The sequence below is a fragment of the Carcharhinus amblyrhynchos genome, unplaced genomic scaffold, assembly GCF_965287045.1.
Source record: "Carcharhinus amblyrhynchos unplaced genomic scaffold, sCarAmb.v2.hapA scaffold_689, whole genome shotgun sequence".
Taxonomy (NCBI): Eukaryota; Metazoa; Chordata; class Chondrichthyes; order Carcharhiniformes; family Carcharhinidae; genus Carcharhinus; species Carcharhinus amblyrhynchos.
This window is the reverse complement of record NW_027650429.1, coordinates 17,170-41,028: the sequence shown is the minus strand read 5'-3', so window position 1 is coordinate 41,028 and position 23,859 is coordinate 17,170. Positions and strand designations below refer to the sequence as shown.

At 43.5% G+C, this 23,859-nt stretch overlaps 2 protein-coding genes across 8 annotated transcripts in view; one reads left to right on the top strand and one right to left on the bottom strand.

Annotated features, from left to right (window-relative positions):
* Positions 1-10,070, bottom strand: part of snx8a (sorting nexin 8a) — a 31,191-nt gene extending 21,121 nt beyond the window's left edge. Inside the window, exons 1-4 of one of the 7 annotated variants that reach the window (XM_080184351.1) lie at positions 10,002-10,070; positions 8,568-8,697; positions 4,478-4,607; positions 831-1,009 (exon numbers count right to left, since the gene is read on the bottom strand). In XM_080184351.1, coding sequence (XP_080040477.1) covers positions 831-968 — 138 coding nt within the window. In that variant the 5' untranslated portion in view covers positions 969-1,009; positions 4,478-4,607; positions 8,568-8,697; positions 10,002-10,070. Of the gene's footprint in view, positions 1-830; positions 1,025-4,477; positions 4,608-8,567; positions 8,698-9,245; positions 9,597-10,001 lie in introns of those variants that run through there. The other 6 variants (XM_080184352.1, XM_080184349.1, XM_080184350.1 and 3 more) reach the window with 6 other exon arrangements.
* Positions 10,071-10,077: 7 nt separating this feature from the next.
* LOC145339823 (IQ domain-containing protein E-like) overlaps positions 10,078-23,859 on the top strand; it is a gene marked incomplete at its 3' end in the record, with an annotated part of 28,730 nt that continues 14,948 nt past the window's right edge. The window contains exons 1-6 of the mRNA XM_080184357.1: positions 10,078-10,156; positions 11,046-11,093; positions 13,122-13,161; positions 14,201-14,347; positions 15,783-15,926; positions 22,193-22,263. Coding sequence (XP_080040483.1) covers positions 10,121-10,156; positions 11,046-11,093; positions 13,122-13,161; positions 14,201-14,347; positions 15,783-15,926; positions 22,193-22,263 — 486 coding nt within the window. The remainder of the gene's footprint in view (positions 10,157-11,045; positions 11,094-13,121; positions 13,162-14,200; positions 14,348-15,782; positions 15,927-22,192; positions 22,264-23,859) is intronic.

Below are 23,859 nucleotides of genomic sequence, written 5' to 3'. Positions count from 1 at the left end.
GGACTGTGTTACGTGCATGTTTGCTGCTGCATTTCATACATTACAACAATGGCTAGATTTTCAAAAGCACTTCACATGTAAGGTGATTTGGGTCATGCAGGCTGTAAAGGGCACTACACAAATTTAAGTCTTTCTTTTCTTGCCTCAAGGAGGAAGCATAATATGGACAAAGAACCATGCAAAAAAGAAATGCACTGAGATTTCTAATGAAGCAATCAGCTTATGGACGACAACCACAAGCAAAGTGGAGACTTAAACCGTGACAGCAAGATGTGAATGTTCAAGGATTATACTGTAGGGAAGGGAGCAGTAGGTAGTTAAAATGGAAAGAAAAGTTCAAATAAACAGGCATGAGTTCAGTGATGCCAAGCAATGGCTTTTAAAACAAACTACCTTTATGTAGTACTTCGAAAGTAACAAAACATCCCAAGTTGCTTCACAGATGTGAGGTCTGACAAAGTTAAAACAAAGCCAAAGAAATTTTTAAGAAAGCGTGGTGGAAAAGTTTAGCGAGGGATTTCCAGAGCTGAAGGCCTGACAGATTAAGTTACGGACATCAAGGGTGGAACAAAAAAACAGGGGTTGCAAGAGAGGTCAGAATTAGAGAAGCACAAAGATCTTGGAGTTTTAACAGAGATAGGAGAGGACTGTGATATGGAGGTTTTTGAATACAGGGATGCAAATGTTAAAACTGAGGTCTCAGTGTACCAGGAACCAATGTAGGTCTGTAAGTATAAGGCTGAAGCTTAAAAGATCATTGACAGAAGAGATCTAGAACAATCCAGAACACCAACCACCTAATAATGGATCAAACCCTTGGCCAAGCTCACCTGGCTGGAAAGTTCATATTCTACATGTTTTAGAAACAGACCCTTCTTCTCTGGAATGAGTTCCACCTGCACCGTGTCGATACGCAACAAGTCTTGCAGAGTCTGTGACAGGAGGATGGGGTTCCCCTGAGCCTGCATCTGGATCGACTCCCGTTCACTCAGCCAAGGCTTCGGATATTCTTGGGAAGAAACAGCTTGTTAAAGAACGCAGGAAACTCCAATCAGTCCTTCAATCTGACACCTAGATTTTCATCCTCTCTGCAGTCTCAATAGGTTCAGAACTTCTGTACAGTTTCTTATATCCTCCTGACTCATATAGCATATTATGAATAAAAGATAATTTACTGCCATCTGATATTTGATTTTTCTGCAATAGTTATGAGCTTCTTCCTCCCCTCAATATACATTTTCTCCTACTAAACGTTTGTCTTAGTACATGCACCTGCTGTGGCTCAATGAATAGCCATTATGCATCACAGTCAGGAGATTGTGCCTTCAAATCCCATTCCAGAGGCTTGGACAAGATGTAGAGCATCAATTCCTATACAGTACTGAGGGTCGCTGAACTGTCAGATGCCATCTTGAGTGAGACATTAAACTAAGGTCCCATCACCTTTCAGGTGAAGATAAAAGATTCCATGGCATCAAGTGAAAATCCGCAATGGCGTTCTTCCCATTGCCCTGACCAATATTTATTCCTCAATCACCATATTACTGTTTTTGGAATCTTGCTGTGCACAAATTGACTGCTGCATTTCTTACATTACAACATTTCAAAAACGTATTGTTTCAAAAACTACTTCACTGGACACACTTAGGGTTATCAGAGTTTGTGAAAAGTGCAAATTTTATTTTTACATATAGCTTCTCTACAACCACAATGGTCTGAATTATAAACTATGAGTGTCTCAGGTTACAATACAACTTACCTGATACCATATTTCTCTGCATTTATCATGTACAATGAAGTTATTTATCTCTCTGCCCACATTTTCTCCAACTGAAGGTGCCGACATCAGTGCCAGTAACACTCTTAGCATTTTACCCTAGGTTTACAGGGCTACTGAACTACAATACTATCATAGTAGAGCTTGATCCTGCCCTCATCCAATGCAGACACACTTCAATAGTGGTCACAGGACAGTCATAGACACATTGATTTTATCCCGCTGTAAGAGTGCAGAGGGTAAATGTAGCCACACCCCAGTAAATCATAAGATGTTACACCAGTATTTTAAGAACAAAAGAATAATTAAGGGTAAGACCTATCAGATGTACATGATAACTTGCATTGATGCAGAAGATGTGGGCAGGGTTTTCAGTGAGTACAATGAGTCCACCTTCATCAAGGAGAGGGATGATGTAGACATTCTCGTAAAAAAGGAGTGTGAAATATTAGATACCCTAAGCATCGAGGAAGTACTGGGAGGGACTAACATTCTTGAAGGCAGATAAGTCACCACGACTGGATGGATTGCATCCCAGGCTGTTAAAGGTAGCCAGAGAGGAAACAGTAGGTACTTTCAGGATCATCTGCCAACCCTCACTGGATACAGGTGAGGTACTAGAGGACTGGAGGTCTGCAAATACCACCATTATTTAAAAAGAGTGCAAGGGATCGGCCAGAAAATTATAGGTCAGTCAGACTTCAATGGTGGGAAAATGATCTGAATCAATTTTGAGGGACAAGATAAACAATCATTTGGAAAGGCATAGACTGTTCAGGCATAGTCAGCATGTTTTTGTTTAAAAGGGGTAGATCATGTTATGTAAACTTAATTTTTTTGAAGGCGCAACAAGAAGAATTGATTGACGTGCAGTGGATGTTGTCTACATGCATTTTAGTAAGGCATTTCACAAGGTTTACATGAGAGACTGGTCAGAAAATGAAATCCCATGGAATACAGAGGAATGTGATTAGTTGGATCCAAAATTGGCTCAATGATAGAAAACAAAAGGTAACGTTCAGTGGATGGTTTTGTGAATGGAAAGCTGTTTCCAGCGGCATTCCACAGAGCTCAGTATTGGGACTCTTGCTGTTTGTTGTGTGTGTGAGATTTGGACTTGAATGTGGGGGCAATGATTGTGTAATCTGCAAATTTCCCAACACTGGCTGTGTGGTTGACAGTGAACAGGATAGAGGATGTCTCCAGAATTATAATCACTGATTGGTTGATTGGGCAGAAAAGTGGTAAATGGAGTTCAATCCAGAGAATTGAGGCAACGTATTTGGTGGAAGCTGTGAAATACACAATAAATGGGAAGATATTGAGAGGGCTAAAGGAAATAAGAGACCTTAGAGAGCATGTCCAGAGGTCCCCAGAGGTGACAGGACAGGTGGATGAAGTGGGAAAGTGCTACAATCCCAGCTAATGTTACTGCTGCACAAGTCAGATCCCAGAATGCAACCTAGCTTGATAGACCCTAATTTTTATTTTTTGCTTTAGCAACATGGATGAACAGTCACCGGACTGCCAATGAACTTGTTTAATAAGTGTTTTATTCTTTTACTACAAGATCAACAATGACACACTACTCTTTTACCATAGCTATACCTTTACAGATAGATACAGATTTGTAAGGATTACATAAACTACAAAATCCATCTTGCACTCTAATGTTCTCAGTAAATGCAAAGACTATGTAGACCAATAGGTGAAATGTGGTCAAACACCCCACATTTCTTATAGAATGCTTTCCTTTATTGGATGAGGTATTGAATACTAAAACAGGGATGTAATATTGGAACTGTACAAAAACACTGATTAGGTCACAGCTGGAATTCCATTCCAGTCACCACATTACAGGAAAAACATAATTGCTCTGGAGAGAACAAAGGATATTTACAAGAATGTTGCCAAGGCTCGAAAATTGCAACTCTGAGGAAAGATTTGCTAGGGTTGTTTTTCTTTCAACACTCGAAGCTAAGGGATGACCCAAGTGATGTCTACAAAACTGAGAGGGATAGACAGGAATGACTTGTTTCCTCTCGCTAAGGGTTCAATGAGCAATGGGCATAGATTTACAGTGATCCGTAGGATTAAAGGGGAAAGCTTTTTCAGAGCAGGTTGGGTGCCTGAAATTCACTGCCTGAATTGGTGGTTGAGTCAGAAACACACAACTCATTTAAAAGGTACCTGGATCTGCACCTGGATTGCTGTAACTTAAAAGACAACAGGCCAGGTGCTGGAAAGTGGGACTAAAATAGCAGCTAGTTTATTTTTTTTTGGATGGTGCACAAACAATGGGCTGAATGGCCTATTTCTGTGCTATATACTTGCATTCTCACTTCACTTATTCTAGAATCCCATCAAGAAGCACTATTAGAGCACTTTCACCACAGACTGGTGAAGACTCAAATGCTTCTGGTTTTTAATGTGTGCCTCTAATGTTGCTAAGCAAACCCATTTAAAATCTAATTACATTATAGGTAAAGTTTAAAGTGAAACTAAAACTGAACCAAACTCAAGTTATTAACCTATTCTTAGCACACGTGGTTGTGCTAGTTTACCAGCACCCAGTCTGATAATTCCCAGGTGATACCAGCCTTGCTAGTGACCCCCATATCTCAATTCTTTTTAAAATTGGAATTGTCTAGCGCACAACTTTTCACTCATTTTAAGAATAACCAGAGAATTTCACCATACGTTGTGTGACGTTCTCCAGCAGTTTGGCTGAGGGCTGCTTCCACTGCTGAGCTAGGGCAAACACCACCAAAGCTCTGGACAGGGCTGACTTGGTGATGGATTTGTCCTTGGATTCTATAGTCTTCTCAATCTGGAAACAGAGCACATGGAAGTCACCCACTGCAGAATATAATCAGTCAATATGGGTCTAGGCAGCACGGTAGCACAGTGGTTAGCACTGCTGCTTCACAGCTCCAGGGACCTGGGTTCGATTCTCAGCTTGGGTCACTGTCTGTGTGGAGTTTGCACAATCTCCTTGTGTCTGCATGGGTTTCCTCCCACAGTCCAAAGATGTGCAGGTTAGGTTGATTGGCCATGCTAAAAATTGCCCCTTAGGGTCCTGATATGCTTAGGTTAGAGGGATTAGTGGATTAAATATGTAGGGATATGGGGATAGGGCTGGGTGGGATTGTGGTTGGTGCAGACTTGATGGGCTGAATGGCCTCTTTCTGTACTGTAGGGTTTCTGTGACTTCTATTTCTTTCTAATTCATTCACTTTGTTGACAATACCCACTTCCAATATAACAAATCTCACCAGCAAATGAAATAGCAAACTTCATCTTCAATTTTTTCTTTAGGAAGGGGATAAGAAGAGGGCAAATAAACCATTTGTAATTATTAAATGTTAGTGATGGGGAATAAGGCTGTTGCAATTTTTGACATCTTTTCCTCTGCCATGGTCTGATAAAGTCAAAGCAGATTTCCATAGAATCTCTACAGTACAGGAGGCAGTCATTCAGCCCATCAAGGCTGTACTGACAACAATTCCACCCAAGACCTATTTCCATAGACCCACACATTTACCCTGACACTAGGGTCAATTTAGCACGGCCAATCAACCTAAGCTGCACGTCTTTGGACTGTGGGAAGAAACTGGAGTACCCGGATGAAACCCACAAAGACAAAGGGAGAAAGTGCAAACTCCACACAGGCCAGAATTGAACCTAGGTTCCTGGCACTGGAGGCAACAGTGCTAACCACTATGCGACAGTGCCACCCCCAAAACCTGTGGGAGCTTTCTCCATACAAATTGGCTGTCACAATTCCTACAAAAATGACGACAATTTAAATGTAAATAATTGACCATAAACAATTTGGGACATCTGGAGGTGGTGAAAAGCACACAAATACGAAATTTTATTTTTTCTTTGCTTTTCTGTTCTGCAGCACTAACATTTTACAGAGGGCCATGTTGATAAGACAAGGCAGGTAGGATTTCCCTTGAAGAAGCAATGTGGTATGAGAGTAGTAACAATTCGCTTACAATCACCCCTCCAGATCAAGACAATGGTCAGTGATATCTTTGAATAGTTTCCACAGGGTATTTCTCCATTAAGTATATGCTTCTGCCAATCTCCAGTAAAAGCAAGGATAGGTGAAATGTTCAATAATTCCCACTCAGTCCATAGGTCAATACCCAGTACAACGGGTTAAATAATCTAATCTATAATCACTTGTTTTTGCTTTCAACAAAGCCTTGTTAACAGCAAAGCAATTAGTTAAGCAGGAAATCACCGAATAGTACATGCTGACAGAGGGGGAGGAAAACTATTGCACAAACTGAACTTCCCCACACAGCATAGCAGAACAATTGGTAGACTTATTATAAAGAAGCAACTTTAAACACACAAATCCATTTGTCAAGTCGAATACAGAAGAGACCACTGCCATTAGGCCCACTGTGCCTGAGCCTGAGCCACAGCCAGCTCTTCAAAAGAGTTATCAGTTCGCCCCAAACTTCCCAACAGCCCTGCAAGTTTTCCCCAAAAGTGTTTTTCCAATTCCCTTTCAAAAAAGCCATTAAATAGGGGTCCAAGCTGCTCTGTCAGGCAGACGTAAAAGATTCCATGATGCTATTTCGAAGAGCAGGGGGATTATCCTCAATGTCCTGGCCAATATTTATCCCTCAAAACAACATCACAAAAACAGATTATCTTATCCCTATCACAGCTCTGGAGAGCAGCAGCACATCCTTAGGCAAAGAAATGCAGCTGTCCTTCCTTAGGTGCCACCTCAAGCTTTCTACTGATTAAAGAGGACAGAATCTATGCTATGCAGGGAGAATAACAACAAAATTGATGTAAAACCTGCCCAGATGCCGATTAAATCTAGAAGAGGATACTGGCACAGTGGCTAGCACCGCTGCCTTACAGCGCTAGGGACACAGTTTCAATTCTGGCCTTGGATCCGTGACTGCGTGAGTTTCCTCCAGGTGCTCTGGTTTCCTCCCACAGGGCAAAGACGTGCAGGTTAGGTTGGTAGGCCATGCAAAATTGACCCTAGTGTCAGGGGGATTAGCAGGGAAAATATTGTGGTTACTGGAATAGGGCCTGAGTGGATTTATGGTCGGTGCAGACTCGATGGGCCAATTGGCCTCGTTCTGCACCATAGGGATACAATGATCCTATGATTCTCCAAGACCTGTCACCAACACTGCTAACAAGTCATTACTTTATGAACTAAATTCCCACCAAAAAGAAAACTCCTTTGAGACATGGAAAATGTGACAAAAGTTATCAGTCACTCTCCAGCTTCAAGTGCAATTCTTTTTAAATACAATCCCCACAGAAACCAATAACTTTTAAAAAAGATATTTGAATTCCCAATGACTGACTGAAGGATTACATGGCAGGGTTTCAAATTTTAAGACTTACTACAGTACTAAAAGGAACATCAACAAAATTAGCAGGCAACTAATACTCTACAGAAAAAATATCCCTTCTTTAACTGTTTAAACACAAACAACCCACGCCAGTCATACTTCACTGCCCTGCCTGCATCCGCAGAATTACTATTTTAAGGAATCCAGTCCAAAATCACCATCAGTTTTGTTTATAGATCAGTCAATCTAGTGGGCAAAAATCCTACAGTCCACTATCAAAATTTTATAGCAGAGCACTTGGTAAAAAGTGGCAGGACTATGAAAGGGAAATCATGCTTGGCAAGTCTACTGGAATTCTTCGAGGATGTAGCCAGTAGAGTTGATTTGAGGCGGGGGGTGGCAATGGATTATATTCACTGGAGTTCAGAAGAATGAGGGGGATCTCAGAAATCTATCAAATACAGGATTAGACAGGGAAGGTGCAGGAAGGATGTCCCCAGTGATGAGGGAGTGAAGCACCAGGAATCGTAGTCTAAGGATAAGAGATAAACCTTTTGGGACTGAGATGAGAAACTTCTTCAATCAGGAGGGTGGTAAATCTGTGAAATTCATGACCACAGAAAGCAATTGAGGACACAACATTGTGTTTTCAGGTTTAGTTAGGCACAGCTCTTGGACAAAAGAGATTAAAGGATAAATGGGGGGGGAAGGCAGGATCAGGCTCCTAAATTCAATGATCAGCCAAAATCAAATGGAATGGCTGGGAAGGCTCGAAGGGCCAAATGACTTACTCCTGTACCTATTTTCAATGTTTCCCACTGTTGCATTGAGATGCAAAGTGATTCGGTCTGTTTCTGGAGGGATTCAAAGCCAAGTACAGCAATGGCCACTGTAATTTTTCTCCCTCTCCAGGATGCATTTACTGATGATGTGGATATGCTGGCGTTGGACACATTTACTGAACCAGAAACTGTCTTTCCACCTGTGTTTCAGCTCAGCTTGTAGAAAGGATATACTCTCCTCTCGTCAGGCCTGATTAGCTGCAATTTTGTGTCTATGTGGGGTCGCTCCCTCTCACTCTTCCTGTCCAAAAACACTTTCAGTCTTCAAAAAGCAGCTCTTGCCTTAATTTTAAAGTACAAAGATTTTACACACTGCTTGCATTAAATCTGATCTGGGTCCCACTGTCCTCATAGTAACCAAGCCCCTTGATGTGTTATTAGGCAAAATGTGGAACACATCACAACTCTTCCCTCCCCCATTTTCCCTTAAGCTGATGTATTAAAACACAAATTCTATATGTTTCACACTCATAATTTATCTATCTCTTCAGCAAGCCTCTCCAGAGGTCATTGATCAACGCACTGTATCATATAGAACACTGGGTTAACCATCATATTCCGTGCAACAGACTCAAACATCCCATCTTGTGGAAGTTACTGCAATACCTGGCTCTGTGTAATAGGTGGTAGCCTATTCAGTCTTGCTCAACAGTTTACAAAAGACACTTCTGTGCACTTGGTCCTCCTGTTAACAGCAAATGGTTTCATATACCTCAGTAATAAGGAAGCACATCACCTATCAGAAGAAGAAAAATCAGTGTTAATGAACAGCCAAGTAGACTAGCCATCAATCTCATTTCCCAAATCATTACGGGGGGAGGAGAGGGAGCCCCGGGACTGGGGGGGAGGGGGGAGGGAGTCCGGGGGGGGGGAGGGGGAGGGGGAGAGGGAGTCCGGGGGGGGGGAGAGAGGGAGTCCGGGGGGTGGGGGGGGGGGGGAGAGAGAGGGAGTCCGGGGGGTGGGGGGGGGGAGAGAGGGAGTCCGGGGGGTGGGGGGGGGGGGGAGTCGGGGGGGATGAGATGAGAGGGGAGGGGTGGTGGTGGGGGGAGGGGTGGTGGTGGGGGGAGGGGGGGATGGGGGGTGGTCGTGGGAGGGGGGGATGGGGGGGGTGGTGGTGGAGCGGGGCCGGGCCGGGGTGCGTTGTCAGAGGCTGAAAGTGTTGTAGAAGGGGTGAGAGGGGGAGATGCGGCCGGGGTACTGGAACTCCAAGCCCGGCCGCTGTCCCTCGCCCCGGGTCCCCGCGTTTTTTTACTGACTATTCGCTGTGAAAGAGACTTCCCGCACCATGAGCGAGAAAAAATATTTCAGCCCGCAGCTCAGCTCCTCAGAAGCTGGAGCCAAATAAGACACAAGAGAAGACACGTTGGACGTTTTTTTTCATTTCAGCTTCCATCTCCGAATCATGTGAGCGGACACACTGCCATGTGATTTCCTCAATAATAAACACAGGGAGGAAAAGGAACGTTTAAAGTTCTTCCGCCCCCCGCGTCCAACATTACTTTCCAATAAAAACTTTTGACCACGTTGTTTTCTTGCAGACTCTGGGTTGTTTTGGGTGGCAGCCTCTCGCTGCTCGGTTTGAATCCGAGCGTCGGTTTGGCGGCGCTCGCGCCTCCGCTCCCGATCAGCGAAGATTCGGTGTGGGCGGCCGACTGAAAGCGGCGCGGAGTTAACACCGCCGCATCTCTGCCCTCACCTTGGGATTTTTCTATCGCTGACTTGAACTGGATTTTTTTTGGCTTCAACATCTCCAGTTTACAGCAAGCATTTCAGATTTTTTTCAACACATTATTTGCTTTAATTTCTCCCTTTTTAAGACTAACTTTAAACCTCTGGCTGGGAACAATCTTAAAGAAAAAGCCAAGTGGTTACAAAAGACCACAACCTGCCCTTAAGGTGCAAGGGCAATATTGATGTTATTCCCGGCTGCAGCGTGTGCAGGTAAATGTTTCAGCGACTGCTCTGTCCATTTGCTTCCTCAATAACTCTCACCCACACCTCCTCTTACTTTATCCTTTCTAATGCTCTCATCAAACTCACTCCGGATAAAGTGTCTGTCGGCTGGCGGTATTGGGACTCCCTCCCGTTGCTATAGCCCCACCGCCAAACAGCCGGAGCCAGCCTGAGGGACACTCGGATCAGCTCTCCACTGTGTCTAGATGTTCTCCACTGATGGCACCGACGAGGATCTGGTGGTGAGAGGCCGGAACAGGGAAGAAAAATGACAAACTGAGCCCGCCCATTGAGGAATAAACATTCAACTTCTCCCTCACCCCCGTCAGCTTCCCTCACCTTCGTCATCTCCTCACCCCCAGCTCCTTCATCCCCCTTCCACACCCCTCTGTCACCTCTTTACTCCCTCCACTTCCCCCTGCTCTCCCCCCAACCTTCGGGACTTCCCCGCCGCCTCAGCGGGCTCTCCCTGTCCTTTGCAGATTCTCCCCCCCGCTCCGCGGGCTCTCCACTCCACTCCACCAGCCCCACCCCCCCGCTCCACTCCACTCCACTGGTCTCCCCTTCTGCCAGTTCCCCCCGTTTCTGCGGACTACACACCCCCCCCCCCCCCCCCCCCCCACGGGCTCACCCCCTTCTCCCAGGGCTCTCCTTCCCCTGCCCTCCCCACCTCTTCCTCTCTGTGGCACAGTGGTTAACATTGCTGCCTCACAGTGTCAGGGACCCAGGTTCAATTCCCAGCTCGAATGACTGCGCAGGGTCTGCATGTTCTCCCCATGTCTGTGCGAGTTTTTTCTGGGTGCTCCGGTTTTCTCCCACGGTCTGAAAGAAGCATTGGTTAGGTGCAATGGTCATGCTAAATTCTCCCTCAGTGTATCCGAACTGGTGCTGGAATGTGGCAACTAGGGATTTGCACAGTAACTTCATTGCCGTGTTAATGTAAGCCTACTTGTGACACTAATAAATGAATTTCAAACTTTTAAACTTTTCTACCCCCTTTCCCCTCATTGTTTCCCCTCCTCTTTCCTCCCCTCTCCCTGTTGTAACGGGAGTTGGAACACGAGAAAGAGCTGCCTTCCATAGCAATGAAATATATTCCAAGCCCAATAATATGGTACTTTTCTCTTTCAGGCAGAGGATGAACTTTCAATTATTACATATGATTCCAATGTGGAAAAGGTAATGTACCATACAGTGAGAACTGCCCTTTGTTCATCTTAATTGATGCATTGCAAGTAAACTCTTCTCCCCATACTTTGACGGATATTGCCACACTCCTTGGAATTTCCCACCAACATTGACATGATCCTGGGCATCGCCAACAAATATTGACACACTCCTGGGGATCACTCATGAATATTGACACTAGAAATTCATCCCTTCCTTCTCCAGCAACCATGTACATACTCTAGAAGTGCTTTTGAAAGGCACTGTCAGTGCCAACAGGAGAACAGTTTTTATCATTCCAGAACACTTTTTTTACAGCATGGACAAAAACAAATACTGTGTTAGCAAATCAACAAATACAAAAGAAAGTATCAAATGCAGAATTCTGAAGCTGGTGTGCTTACAACTCATGACATACAGGAGACCCCAGGTAGGCAAATTGTTGGGATGAAATATAATGACATTGTGAAATGCACAGGATCTCCTCAACATCACACCTCCAAGTCTGACTATCTCTTTCAACATGATCCAAAGTGATCAGCAGTCAGCACTGAAAGTGAGTGGCAAGGCTGTGCTGATTTAAACAACTATGGGAATGTAATTAAGAAAGCAACAGAGAGTCACCTAAACCTATTGAGAACACAAAACAAAATTTTAAACAAGAAAATAGGTAGACTTGTATTTTAATAGGTGTCCTCCATACTCTCAGATGATCACAAAATTTTATGGTCAGTTAAGAATGTTTTGAAGCATAGTCACTGTTGTACTGTAGGAAATGTGACAGCCAATTGAAATTCAGATCTGCAGCACTGTTACAGATATCAAAGGCCCTTCTGATGGAGTATGTTGCACCTCCAGTTATTTGTAGCATAGCCTCCACTGCACCCTATTCTGACAAGGGCACTCACTTGGCTGTCCCTTGCATATGGCAGAAAACACTTAACTGATGCTATCATGACAGTAATCATCCCGACTGGTCTGGAGACTCATAGTTTGGTGAGTATGAGATGTTATGTGCAGATGCATTCGCTAATCTTAAGCATGTGTCAAATGTCATTAAATGTCTTTTAGCAGTGATGCTCAGATCTCTGGGTCAGACTTCAGCACTGTTGTCACTTGCCACCAGCTTCCTTCAGAGGATCTGCCTGTCCTTCATGGAAAAATGATCTCTCTCTATTGATGGCTCCAGTGCTGCATCAGTGAACTTGGCTCTCTGTTGTTCTATATTTCTTGCTCAGATCTGCACCAATAACAACTGGCAATGGCCTTCTGTTATCCAATGCAGCTTCCCTTTAAGAGGGACAGACTGCCTTTGAGAGCTGGAGACTAGCCTCAAACACTGTTGTGTGCAGCCAGCCATTAGTGCAGGTTGCACTAATGTAAATGAGGAAGTAGCACAAAATTTGGGTGCTGGCTAACTTGGGCACATGCAGGTTTCAAATTCTGATCAGTTAACTGTTATTTTGATGGTGACCAAGAGATAATCAGAAAATGCACCACTCCCTTATTTTCTTTGAATAGTGCTATGGGACATTTTACATCCCACTGAAAGGACAGGAGGGACCTCAGTTTTATGGTCTGTTGTATGTTGTAACTAGCTAAGGAGCAATTGCTGAGACACGGGCATGTCTGAACAATAACAAATTTATTGGATGAAATAACTAAATACAAATGTACAAGTCTAGGTGTTACACAGTCTAAGCCACGCATATTCTCCCTCTCGACAATTGGTCATGTGCCAACTCAACAGGTGGGTGATGTTTCTCCAATCCCACCCATTAATCTTTCATCTCTGAACACCCTAATACTACACCTGAAAGAACTGATAGGATCTCAATTTTATCATCTCATCTAAAAGGTGGTACCTCCAACAGTGCATCATTCTCAGTACTATAATGGAGTGTCGGCCTAGATTTTGTTCAAAAATAAAACTCTCGACCTTCCGATTCAAAGACAAGAGTGTAACACTGAGTCACAGTTCATAAGAAAGTGAAATATTAAAAAGTTAATTTACTAATGCACTTTGTTTTTCATGTTTAGAAATCTAAGAAGAAATCAAATAAACCACCCAAGTCCCCAAGTGAGTAACACTAATTCAAGTTCACAACGTAACAGTTTTCACATCGTATCTTTAACATATTTTTCTGTGTAACTTTCTCGCTTCCTAAAACCATTACATTATATGTGTAATGTCAGGGTTGGATGTAGAGAGAATACATGAGAGTAATTTTAACCTAACTGGCTGACAGGAAAATTTACAGGATTGGGTGGAATAAATATTTTGCACCTTATCCGATAATTCTCTCCATTGACTTCAGTCAAGAGTAAAATTGGGCTATTTGTAAAGCTCACAGCTTTGTAAGTGAGATTGGGCAGTAATTCATATGAAGGATCTCAGATATGGATCTTGTGCCATGCAGCTCAAGTGTCCCTTCAATGGATTTGCTTGGATTTCATGTTCAATGCCATGTAAAGATCTGGCAATGATGTACTGTTTTTAATGACTTCAGGTACCCCAAAGTACTTCACAGCCAATTAAATAGTTTTGGAATGTGGTCACTATTATAATGCAGGAAAGCAATGAGGATAGAACAGGGGAATAGGTTTTATTGGATTATTGAACATAGATTTGATGGGCTGAATGGCTTCCCTCTGTGCTGCAAGGACTGCAATGACTCTAAATATGTCAGTCAAATTACACATAGGAACTTCACACAATGTGCTACTAACCAGATAATATGTTTTAATGATATTCATTGAGAGATATGTATTTGCAGTATTGGAGAATTCTTCTGCTCTTCTTCAAATAGTGTCATAGAATCTTATACATCAATTTGTCAAGGCTTTTGGAGACTCAATATTACATATCACCCAAAAGACGCCATTCCAACAATGCAGCGCTCCCTCAATACTGCTTTCAATTGTCAGTCGGGATAATGTGCTCAGGTTGCTGTGAATTGAGCTCACAACCGTTTGTGACAGAGGCAAAGGGAACTACCACTGAACCACTTAGAAAGTTGACACTTTGAAGCAGAAGAGCCATACTATATTGTTCCATGCGCTGCTGTCCAGTGCATTTCCCAATTCCTGTTTACTGACTGAATTCATTCATTCTGCAGAATCTCCTTATCTCTCAAATACATATCTGCATCCGAAGAAGGCAGCAGTATGGAGGCCATTAAAGGGTACAGGAACCATGCATGTGGAAAACCCATCAGCCAAGGTGCCTAGAGAGATGTGGGTGACATCGCTAAGACAAGGTATTGGTAAGTGTCTGCAATATGGGTTCATCCAGTTTCTTATTCTCCCCTCTACTTCCCTGTCCCTCAATTTTTCTGCCTTCCCCTCATTGATTTCCCTTCTCCTGCTCTCACCTTTCCTATCCTATAGTCTCCTCCACTCCTACCAACACTCTTTTCCCCTTTTCCTATCATCCCATTCTGCTCTTTACCTTTCCTCTCACCACTTTTCCACTCACCCATCTTCCACATCATCACCCCTATAGGTTCCATGCTGGGAGTACCCTCTGGTACTTCCATTAAGAAGCCATTTCTGATTTGTTAATCTGAACATTGAGGCATCATAGCTGAGCCTGATCCTGTCCTTGTTTAACATTCCCATACCTGTGCTCAGGGGCGAGTGTATTTGCAAAGCTAAAACTGAAAGGAATTGATAATGATCATCACCAGCAGTGCAATCTATGGACCTGACTTTATCATTAAGTGCGCCTGTTTTCGGGCGCAAAAACTTGGTAAAGTGGCGTGAGGCAAGTAGCACGATCTGTGCCCACCTCCGCGTCAGTCCCCCCTTTATCAAGGCCCAAAAATGGCCATGATCAGGCCTGTGCCCGACTTGCATGCATTTAAATTGACTTAATGGGCTGCATTACCAACGTTACCAGCGCTTCCTCCTTTACCACCACGTTTGCCCATCCAGAATCAGCACGAAACAGGCATGCTCCACAAAAATCCAATTTGGGCACTCCAGCCAGTGAGGATGTAAGCGCTGAGTGTCCGACAGCTCTCTGCTTGAGATTGTTGGGGGTGGTGGAGGTGTTGCCGAGAGAGAAGGTGGATCCAACAGCTCTCTGCTTGTAATCAGTGAGGGGGAAGCGGATTCCGCTGTTACTCTGTCTGTGATCAGTGAGGGGAAGGGGTGAGGTCCGCTGCCACTTTACCTGTGATCAGTGAGGGGGAAGGGGGTGAAGGGCCCACACTCAGTCTATGTGGTGGGGGATGGGGGATAAGGGGGTCAGTAATGTTGTGGGGGTGAGGCAATATCTGTGGGAGCCAGGGGGAGGCATTGTCCGGCCCGGGATCAATGTGGCAGGGGAGCCACGTTCTATCTTTTTCTGCGCATACACAGTTGGAGGTGCTGATTGGAGCTGCAGGATTTCGGATGCTTTAAGCCTCGCCCACTGGCTTCTGCAGTGCGATTCGCAATTGTTGATATTTTTTCAGGCAGAGTGCATATGGGGGCGCCTGAGAACAGATCTAAAAGTCGGATCTGAAACACTCCTAGTTTCAAGTCTGCCCAGCATTTAGAATCAAAATGGTAAAATAGGGCCCTGTACCTTCACCTGACCACTTTGTGCATACATGTATGTGTATGTATGTTTGATATATTAGCATATTTGAATGTAAAGCTTTAGTAGGATGAAGCATTGTGATTCTCGCTGTTGTCAATTTTTTAAAAATACAGTTGTTCCCACAGCTTTGTCCCAGTCACTGAAGTCTGAGTCTGACTTTGGGTATAGTAGAAACTCAAACTACACAAGCACACCAGAATATCTGAAAGAAGCCCTTGGTATGAGAAAACCAAAACATTCCCGCTCAGCCAGTAATGGTGAGTATCCTGCATGAATCTCTCACATTTTATGAATGGATCCAAAATGAGAACACATCCTTCGTAATGGTCCAGTGGTTCACTTCATTATTGCACAAATTACTGGGTTGCAATAATTGGCGACCAGGGACTGACAACAATAAAAGTTTATTAACAGTTCTGAGCAGCTGTGTGCCTACCTATGCCCAGGGGAGAACTCCTGTGCTACCAACATGTGACCCTCTTTGTACCTGTGCCATCCCAGTATCCACATGATCACCCAGTCTACATCTTCCCATTTAATTTGGGACAACCGGTAATACTGAGGTGTAGCAATATAAGAAAACAGTCACAGAGTGTAAATTATTTACAACATACAACGTTGAACAGGGCAAACAACATAAAACTGTTTACAAGCAAATTACTGTGGATGCTGTATTCTGAAATCAAAAGAGTACTTTGATCTCAGCAGATCTGGCAGCATCTGTAAGGAGGGAAAAGAGCTGATGTTTTGAGTCTAGGTGACCTTTTGTCAAAGCTAAAAAGCGTAGAAGGTGGGAGATATTTATACTGCAGGGTAAAGGAATGAAAAATGAGTCATAGCCACAGAAACCAGGGGAAAAGACTGCTAATGGCAGTCCACAGACAGAATAAAGGGTGTGAATGGCCAAATGGCAGAGAAGCTAAAACGAGAGGGTGAGCTGTGACTGATGAAGATGTAGGGGGAGGGGGGACAGGGAATGGATGGGACAGAGGTAAAATTTAGAAAAGGGGAGAAAAGGTAAGGGAAGGGAGATAAAGAACAGGGGAAGAGTGGAGTGGAAGAAAAATGAAGAAAGACAATGAAGAAATAAAAGATAGAGAACAGTGGTGCTGTTCCCATACCCACATCCTGCTCCCATGCCCACATGTCTGTCCTTGGCTTGCTGCAATGTTCCAGTGAAGCTCAACGCAAACTGGAGGAACAGCATCTCATCTTCTGGCTAGGCACTTCGCAGCCTTCCGGTCCCAATATCGAATTCAACAACTTCAGATAATTTGCTCTATCGCATGTCGACCCTTTGTTTTCATTCTATTTTATTTTTACTGTTATCAACCCCTCCTCCCCACACAACATCTTCATCAGTCACAGCTAACCCTCTCGTTTTTGCTTCTCTGCCATTTGGCCATTCACACCCTTTATTCTGTCTGTGGACTGCCATTAGCAGCCTTTTCCCTGGTTTCTGTGGCCATGACTCATCTTTCATTCCCTCGCCCTGCAGTATAAATATCTCCCACTTTCTATGCCTTTTAGCTTTGACAAAGAGTCATTTGGACTTGAAATGTCAACTCCTTTTTCTCCTCACAGATGCTGCCAGACTCGCTGAGATTTTCCAGCATTTGCTCGTTTGATATAACTGTTTACAATATGCAAAGTACTGATCGATCAGCTCTGATCGAGCTGATCTGAGTGCATCCATATGCACTATGGATAGTGCATAGTCCATTGTGGATCTTCCTCATTCCCCCCCCCTTTTAAAAAGTTCAAAGTCCATTTGTAAATAAGTCCATCATATAGTCCTTGAACTTTGTGTTTAGTTTATTCAGGTGTCCTGAGCGTGTGATTGCGCCATTTGGCTATGTTTGGGATGCCCTTGGGCTGGTATGCTCAATGCTTGCAGGATACCCAGTGGCTGCAGGGCTTGCTGCATTGGCCTTGGAGACTCAGTTTCCATTGGTGAAGGGGGCCTAGGATGCAGGCTGGGCGCACTGAGTTCTCCGGTGGTTAGTGTTGCTGGTTCAGGAACCTGCACTAAGTGATGCCAGTTTCTTATGTAACAAGCACCATCTGAGGCAACCATATAGCTATTTGGCTATCGGACAGGTCTGTGTACCACTACCAGTTTGTTGTGGCTGTGTGTGTTCTGGACTCGGATTGTCTGACTGGTTCTAAAGGTAGTGATTGATTACGATAGTAATGCCTCTTTCCCCTTTGTTGCCACTTAATTTGGGTGCCACTCGCATTGGTTTCTACTTTCGGTTACAAGAAGACCTTGGCATCAGAGATCACGCGCCTGGTGCACCTGGAGATTTTCACTGTGCTGATGTGGATAGACCCTATCTTGGTACATTTCTCAGGCTGAAGTGTGCAGCATACTAATCTGTGTGGTCACAGGCACACTTCTCAAGTAGGTGTTTGGCTGAGCATAATGCCAGTTCTGCCAGACCATTGGACTGTGGGTATAGGGGATTACTTTTAGTGTGCTCAAAGTCCCATGTTAGTGCAAAGTCCCTGATCTCCTTGGAGATGAACTAGCATCTGTTGTCTATTATTATCTTCCATGATTATCCTCTGAGGGATGTCTCTTTGAGCTTGCTTATGACTCTGTTGCTTTTCGTGTCTAGCAGGTGGTTGATTTTGAACCAGAATGCGAATTGACAAGGACCAAGTGCAGTTTATTGTTCCATTTGAAGATATCAGCTGTCATGAACGACCATAGGAGGTTCAGGAGCTTGTGGGTACAGTGGCTCTTGGTTTGACATGGCTTGAGTGCAGTACACCTGCGTATTTTCCTCTCCATGTCCACATACATTGAGGGCCAGTATAAGAATTCCTTTGCCCTGTACTTGGTTGTCTTCAGTGGACTTGTTACCTTTTCAAAGAGGTTGGGATGACAAATCATTGCCATGCAGTATCAGCCTATCTTGTACGGTTAACTCCTCTCTCACTGAGAAAAATATGCAGAGCTCTTGGGGGAGGAGCAGCCTGCATATGAGATCCATCTGCAGGATATCCTTAAGTTCCTTGATTTGAAGCGACAAAAGTACCTGTATGGTCATTTTGTCAATGTCCTCCTGATGATTTACCTGGTCAGTTGAGCGGGGAGGAGGGAGGTAGGAAGGCTATGGAAAGGGAAACAACAAGGTACATGTTTGTAGATGACATTGAGGTTGTAGCATTGCAGCTTAAGCATTATGTACTGCAGTCTTGCAGACATTGTGAAGAAGATTTTTAAGAGTAGTTATAAGTGGCTGATGACCAGTTTCAACACTTACAGGTTGACCATGAATGAAGTCATTAAATTTCTGACAAGTGAAGACTAGGGCAAAGGTTTTCTTTTTCAGTCTGGTTGTTATGAATCTTGGGGTCAGTGAGACTTTTGATGCAAGGCTATTAGTCTGCCATTCTGGTTACAGACTGTGTCAAGTCTGAGCTGTGAGGCATCTAGTTAGGAGTACTGGTGCTTAAATGTCAAACTATTATAGCACCAAAGGGACTGAGAGTGCCTGCTTGAGCTGTTGAATACAACAATATGATGATCCTTCCAACACCATTGGACATCTTGGTGGAGGAGTTGATGAAGAGATCTGGGGATCTCACCGCAGCAGGGAACAAACTGGGAAAGATAATTTGTCATACCAAGAAAGTGCTGCAAGGCCTGCTTGTCCCTTGGATTGGACAAATATTGTACAGCTGTTGTCTGGATCTGACTTCACACCATTGGCTGTGAATAAGTGACCCATGTAGGGAACCTGGTTGACCCTGAAACTGAAATTAGCAGGTTTGAGCTTTAACTGTAAGGTCCTTATTCTATTGAGAACTAACAAAGATGTGCATCATATTCTTGCATTGTATAATGCCAGACTAAGATGTCATCAATAATGATTTTGCAGAGTTGCCCTGTAAAGAGTTGCTCCATTCACCATTGGAAAACCTCACTGAAAGTGGAGATCCCTTAGGGCATGCGGAGGAAAAGGTATCTGTCTACCGGATACACAAATGTACTGAATTTTGAAGATTCTTCATCCAGCGGGATTTGCCAGAACCTGCACTTTGAATCCAAGATGCTGAAAACCTTAGCATTGCGCATGTCTATTGTAGCCTGTTCAACCATCTTCATGAAGCGGTAGCAATGCCTTGTTTAGGTGAACTGGGTCAATGTGGATCCTAACCGTGTTGTTCTTCTTCACTGAACTAATTCTGGCCTTGTCTATGGAGGCTGTGATAACCTGCTTTGTCATCTGGTCCAGTTCTATCGATCACTTTCTGCTTCATTGCTAGGGATATTTTTCTCGGAGCACAGACTGTGAGTTATCTATTCTCATATGATATACTAAAGTTAGCTTCCCAATAACATTGCAGTTGAATAGGTCCTTATATTCTATAGTTTTTGGGGCCTGACTTGGAAATATATCACCATTCCTTCGCGGCCGCTGGGTCAAAATCCTGGAATTCTCTCCCTCACGGTATTGTGAATCAACCCACGGAACATGGACTGCAGCAATTCAAGAAGGCAGTTCACCGCTACCTTCTAATGGGCAACTAGGGATGGGCAATAAGTGCTGGCCAGCCAGCAACGTCTATGTCCCACAAATGAATAAAAAAAACATGAAACTGGAGGATGCCCTGTGAACAATGGAGAATGTCCATGCTTTCTGTGCAAATAGTTTGTCTGCCATGACGTCCACCTGAATGTCTGGTGCAGCATATGGATCAATTTCCCACAGCAACTGCCTGAGCAGGACATTGCACTTTGCTTAAGTGTCGATCTTTACTTTTAGTTTTGCATTGCTGCAAGCAATGTTTAACATGCTGAAAATTTCCTCGTTTTCTACTGTCAATACTCTCATAGTAGTGTTTTTGGAGGCTCAGTGCCTTGGTTACTTTGAGCTCCAGTTCATTTAACCTGGAGCAATGACCAGCTGCAGTCTGGCTGGGGGCAAAGGCAGGGGCTGCTGTGGCTTGGATCTGCAGTATTTTGCAAAAGGGTTTTACCAGACACCAAACATACAGTTCTGTGAGTGATGGTTGCCGCACTTGGGACTGGCTATGTTCTGTACCCTGAAAACATCTGTTTCCTAATTTACCTCTTTGCAACTTCTTTCTAACTGCTCATTCAAGAAACAAAAATCTGAAAACACATATCAACAGATTTAAGAACCATTTCTTCCCTGCTGTCATCAGAATTTTGAATAGTCCTATCATATATTATGCCGATGTTTCTCTTCACCCTACTGCAACTGCAGCACTATGTTCTGCACCCTATCCTTTTTCTTTCTCCTATGTACTTAATGAATGTTTTTGCCTATATAGCACATAAGGATCAATACTTTTCACTGTATCCCAGTACATGTGACAATAATAAATGAAATCAAAGATGTAGACGGCAGATTCCAGCATTAAATCTTTCTTGCAAAGCAACTGTTTAAAGACAACATTACTATGGGCCCCACACATGATGTGATCTCTCACAAATTCATTAGTAAGGGTGCCAAACTGCATTTTTTGCTAGGATTTTTAGGGTCAGAATATATGATTGAATAGATTCATTAAATTTTTGGTTGGTAGTATTGAATATATGTTTATCCAATATAATGTTCTTTACTGGCATGCAAGTGTGCTCAAACCTTTTTAGCAATATCTCAGTGTTCATCTCTTCTGTTTGAAAAACAAAATGATCAAATTTCTCAATTGCCTTGGGGCCCACTAGATTTAAGAGAATGTATGCCTGTATCTTCTTTGATTCGTCTGATAAGCCGGCACCGCAATAGATTCACCATTCTTTCTTTAATTTGAACCATTTCTTTGTGAAATCTTCATGAAACACAAGTGGGTCGATGCGGCAAAGTCCCTGTGCCGTTCTGCCAACTCTTGACACCATGTAGAAAATACTGGTTTGCAATAACTGGCGATTGGGGACTAACAACAATGGAGGTTTATTAACATTACTGAGTAGCTCTTACATGCTGTGTGCCTGCCAGCACCTGGGGAGAACTGGAAAACATATGTCTGTAGCCATGCTACTAACATAAGACCCCTATTGTATCCATGTCATCCCAGCATCTATATGACCACCTGGTCTATAACGTGTAAGTTTTGCAAGGATTTTTCAGCCTGTTGCTCATTACTTTCCAACTTCAATAACTGAGTAACAAGGTTACAATGTGTTTACAAATAATAGGCCATGAAGCTCATCTTAGTTCATCCCTCCAAAGAGAACTAACCATGTCCACGTCACCACATCCAACCTTTCATGAATTATTACATGGCTTTGGCCTTTTCCGCCCTACCCTGAAATCTTTTCGGTGATCTAATTCTCCCCATTGTGATGTTTGAGAAACCCTGTGACTTGGTTGAGTGGTAACCATTTATTGTGCTAACTCGTCTTTCTTATTTTCCTCTCTCTCTCATTTCCCCTCTCATTCCTGCTTCCTTCTCATATTTTCTTTCTCTTTGTTCATATGTTCTCATTCATTTTGCTTTTCTCTCTCTCCTTACTCTCCTTCTTCCCTCCCTTGCACTGTAGGTTATGTACCTGGTACTCCCGACTACAAGGAGAAAGAGGACATGTATGATGAAATCATTGAACTGAAAAAGGTAAGTGGTGCCCTACTGGGGACCTGAGGTTTTTCACTAGTTTATAGTTGATGGGATTCCTTCTTCACTCAAAGGGTGGTGAATCTCTGGAATTCTCTGCCCGTTGAAGTGGTGGAGGCTGCCTCGCTAAATATTTTTAAGAAGCGGGTTGATGGGTTTTTGATAAGAGAGGGGATTAAGGGTTATGGGGAGAGGGCGGGAAAGTGGAACTGAGCCACGACAGATCAGCCATGATCTTATTGAATGGCGGGGCAGGCTCGAAGGGCCAGATGGCCTACTCCTGCTCCTATTTCTTATGTTCTTATGTTCTTAAGAGAAGTATTGAGCATTTGTATGTTACAGCACTGCTATTTGAAACTACAACAAAAGTAAAAAAGGGAGGAGCCACAGTTTATTCCAGCAGGAAAACAGTATGATTGCCATTGCTGCAATCACCGGCAAACATAGATAATGGGCAGGATTTTAAGGCTTCGCTTGCCTCAAAACCCGTAAAATCCCGCCCGAGGTCAACGGACCTTCCCTCTCACCTGTTCTTTTTGCCGTGGTGGATGGGGTGGTAAAATTCCAGCCTATGTCTCTAGCAGTGCTGAAAGTCATGTGCCTTCAATTTTTATGGACCGCAAGTAGAACTTTCGGCCCATTTGTACAGACAAAAACAGCATTTCTGTTTGCGGCAAGTCAAACTACTGAAATATTTGCATTTATACAGCACCTTTCACAACCTCCAGAAATCCCAAAGCACTTTACGATGAATAAAATACTTGCGAAATGTCATCATTATTTTGATGTAGGGAATGATGGTAACCAATTCATGCAGAACCAAGCCCTACAGACAGTAATCTGTTCCAGTGATGTTGATTGAGGGATAAATATTGGCCTGGACATGAGAGTGAATTTCCCTGCTCATGTTTGTAATAGTGCCATGGGATCTTTTCAATCTACCTGGGAGGACAGACTTGGTTTATATTCTATTCGAAGAGTAAATGATTGACTCTTAGCCCAGTCGAATCAAACTGCTACAAAGAAGAGCAACTCCCTACATAACACTACTGTAGAAACACCTTCACCACACAGACTGCAGCAGTTCAAGAAGGCAGCTCACTACCACTTTCTCAGTGCACCTTGGGGTGGGCAATAAATGCCAACCTTGCCAGGGACACCTATGTTTCAAAGAAGTAAATTTTAAAAACACAGAAGTGAGGAATAAATAAGACTTTATTGCATAGCCCCTACCCTTACCGTGTTCCCCCACCCCCACCAATACTTATTATCCTACACGGATAAGAAGCACTTGGGAAAATGGAGGATACCTGAGGAATACTGTCATTTCTGACAGCAGAGTTTAGTTACAATGTGAGGTTTATATGGGTGGTTTTTTATGATCAAATATCTGGAAAGGGGCTTGAAACTACAACCTTCTGACTAAGGTAAATATGCTACCAACTTGGGCACAACTGATATCTGTAGAAAGATTGCATGATATTATTCGAAGAACAGCAACTTCCCTCACTGAGCCAATACTGCCTAAGGAACAATATCCTAGCATGGTACCAAATCCGGCCCAACCTTGGGCGTATGTTGATAATCGGTCTCTGT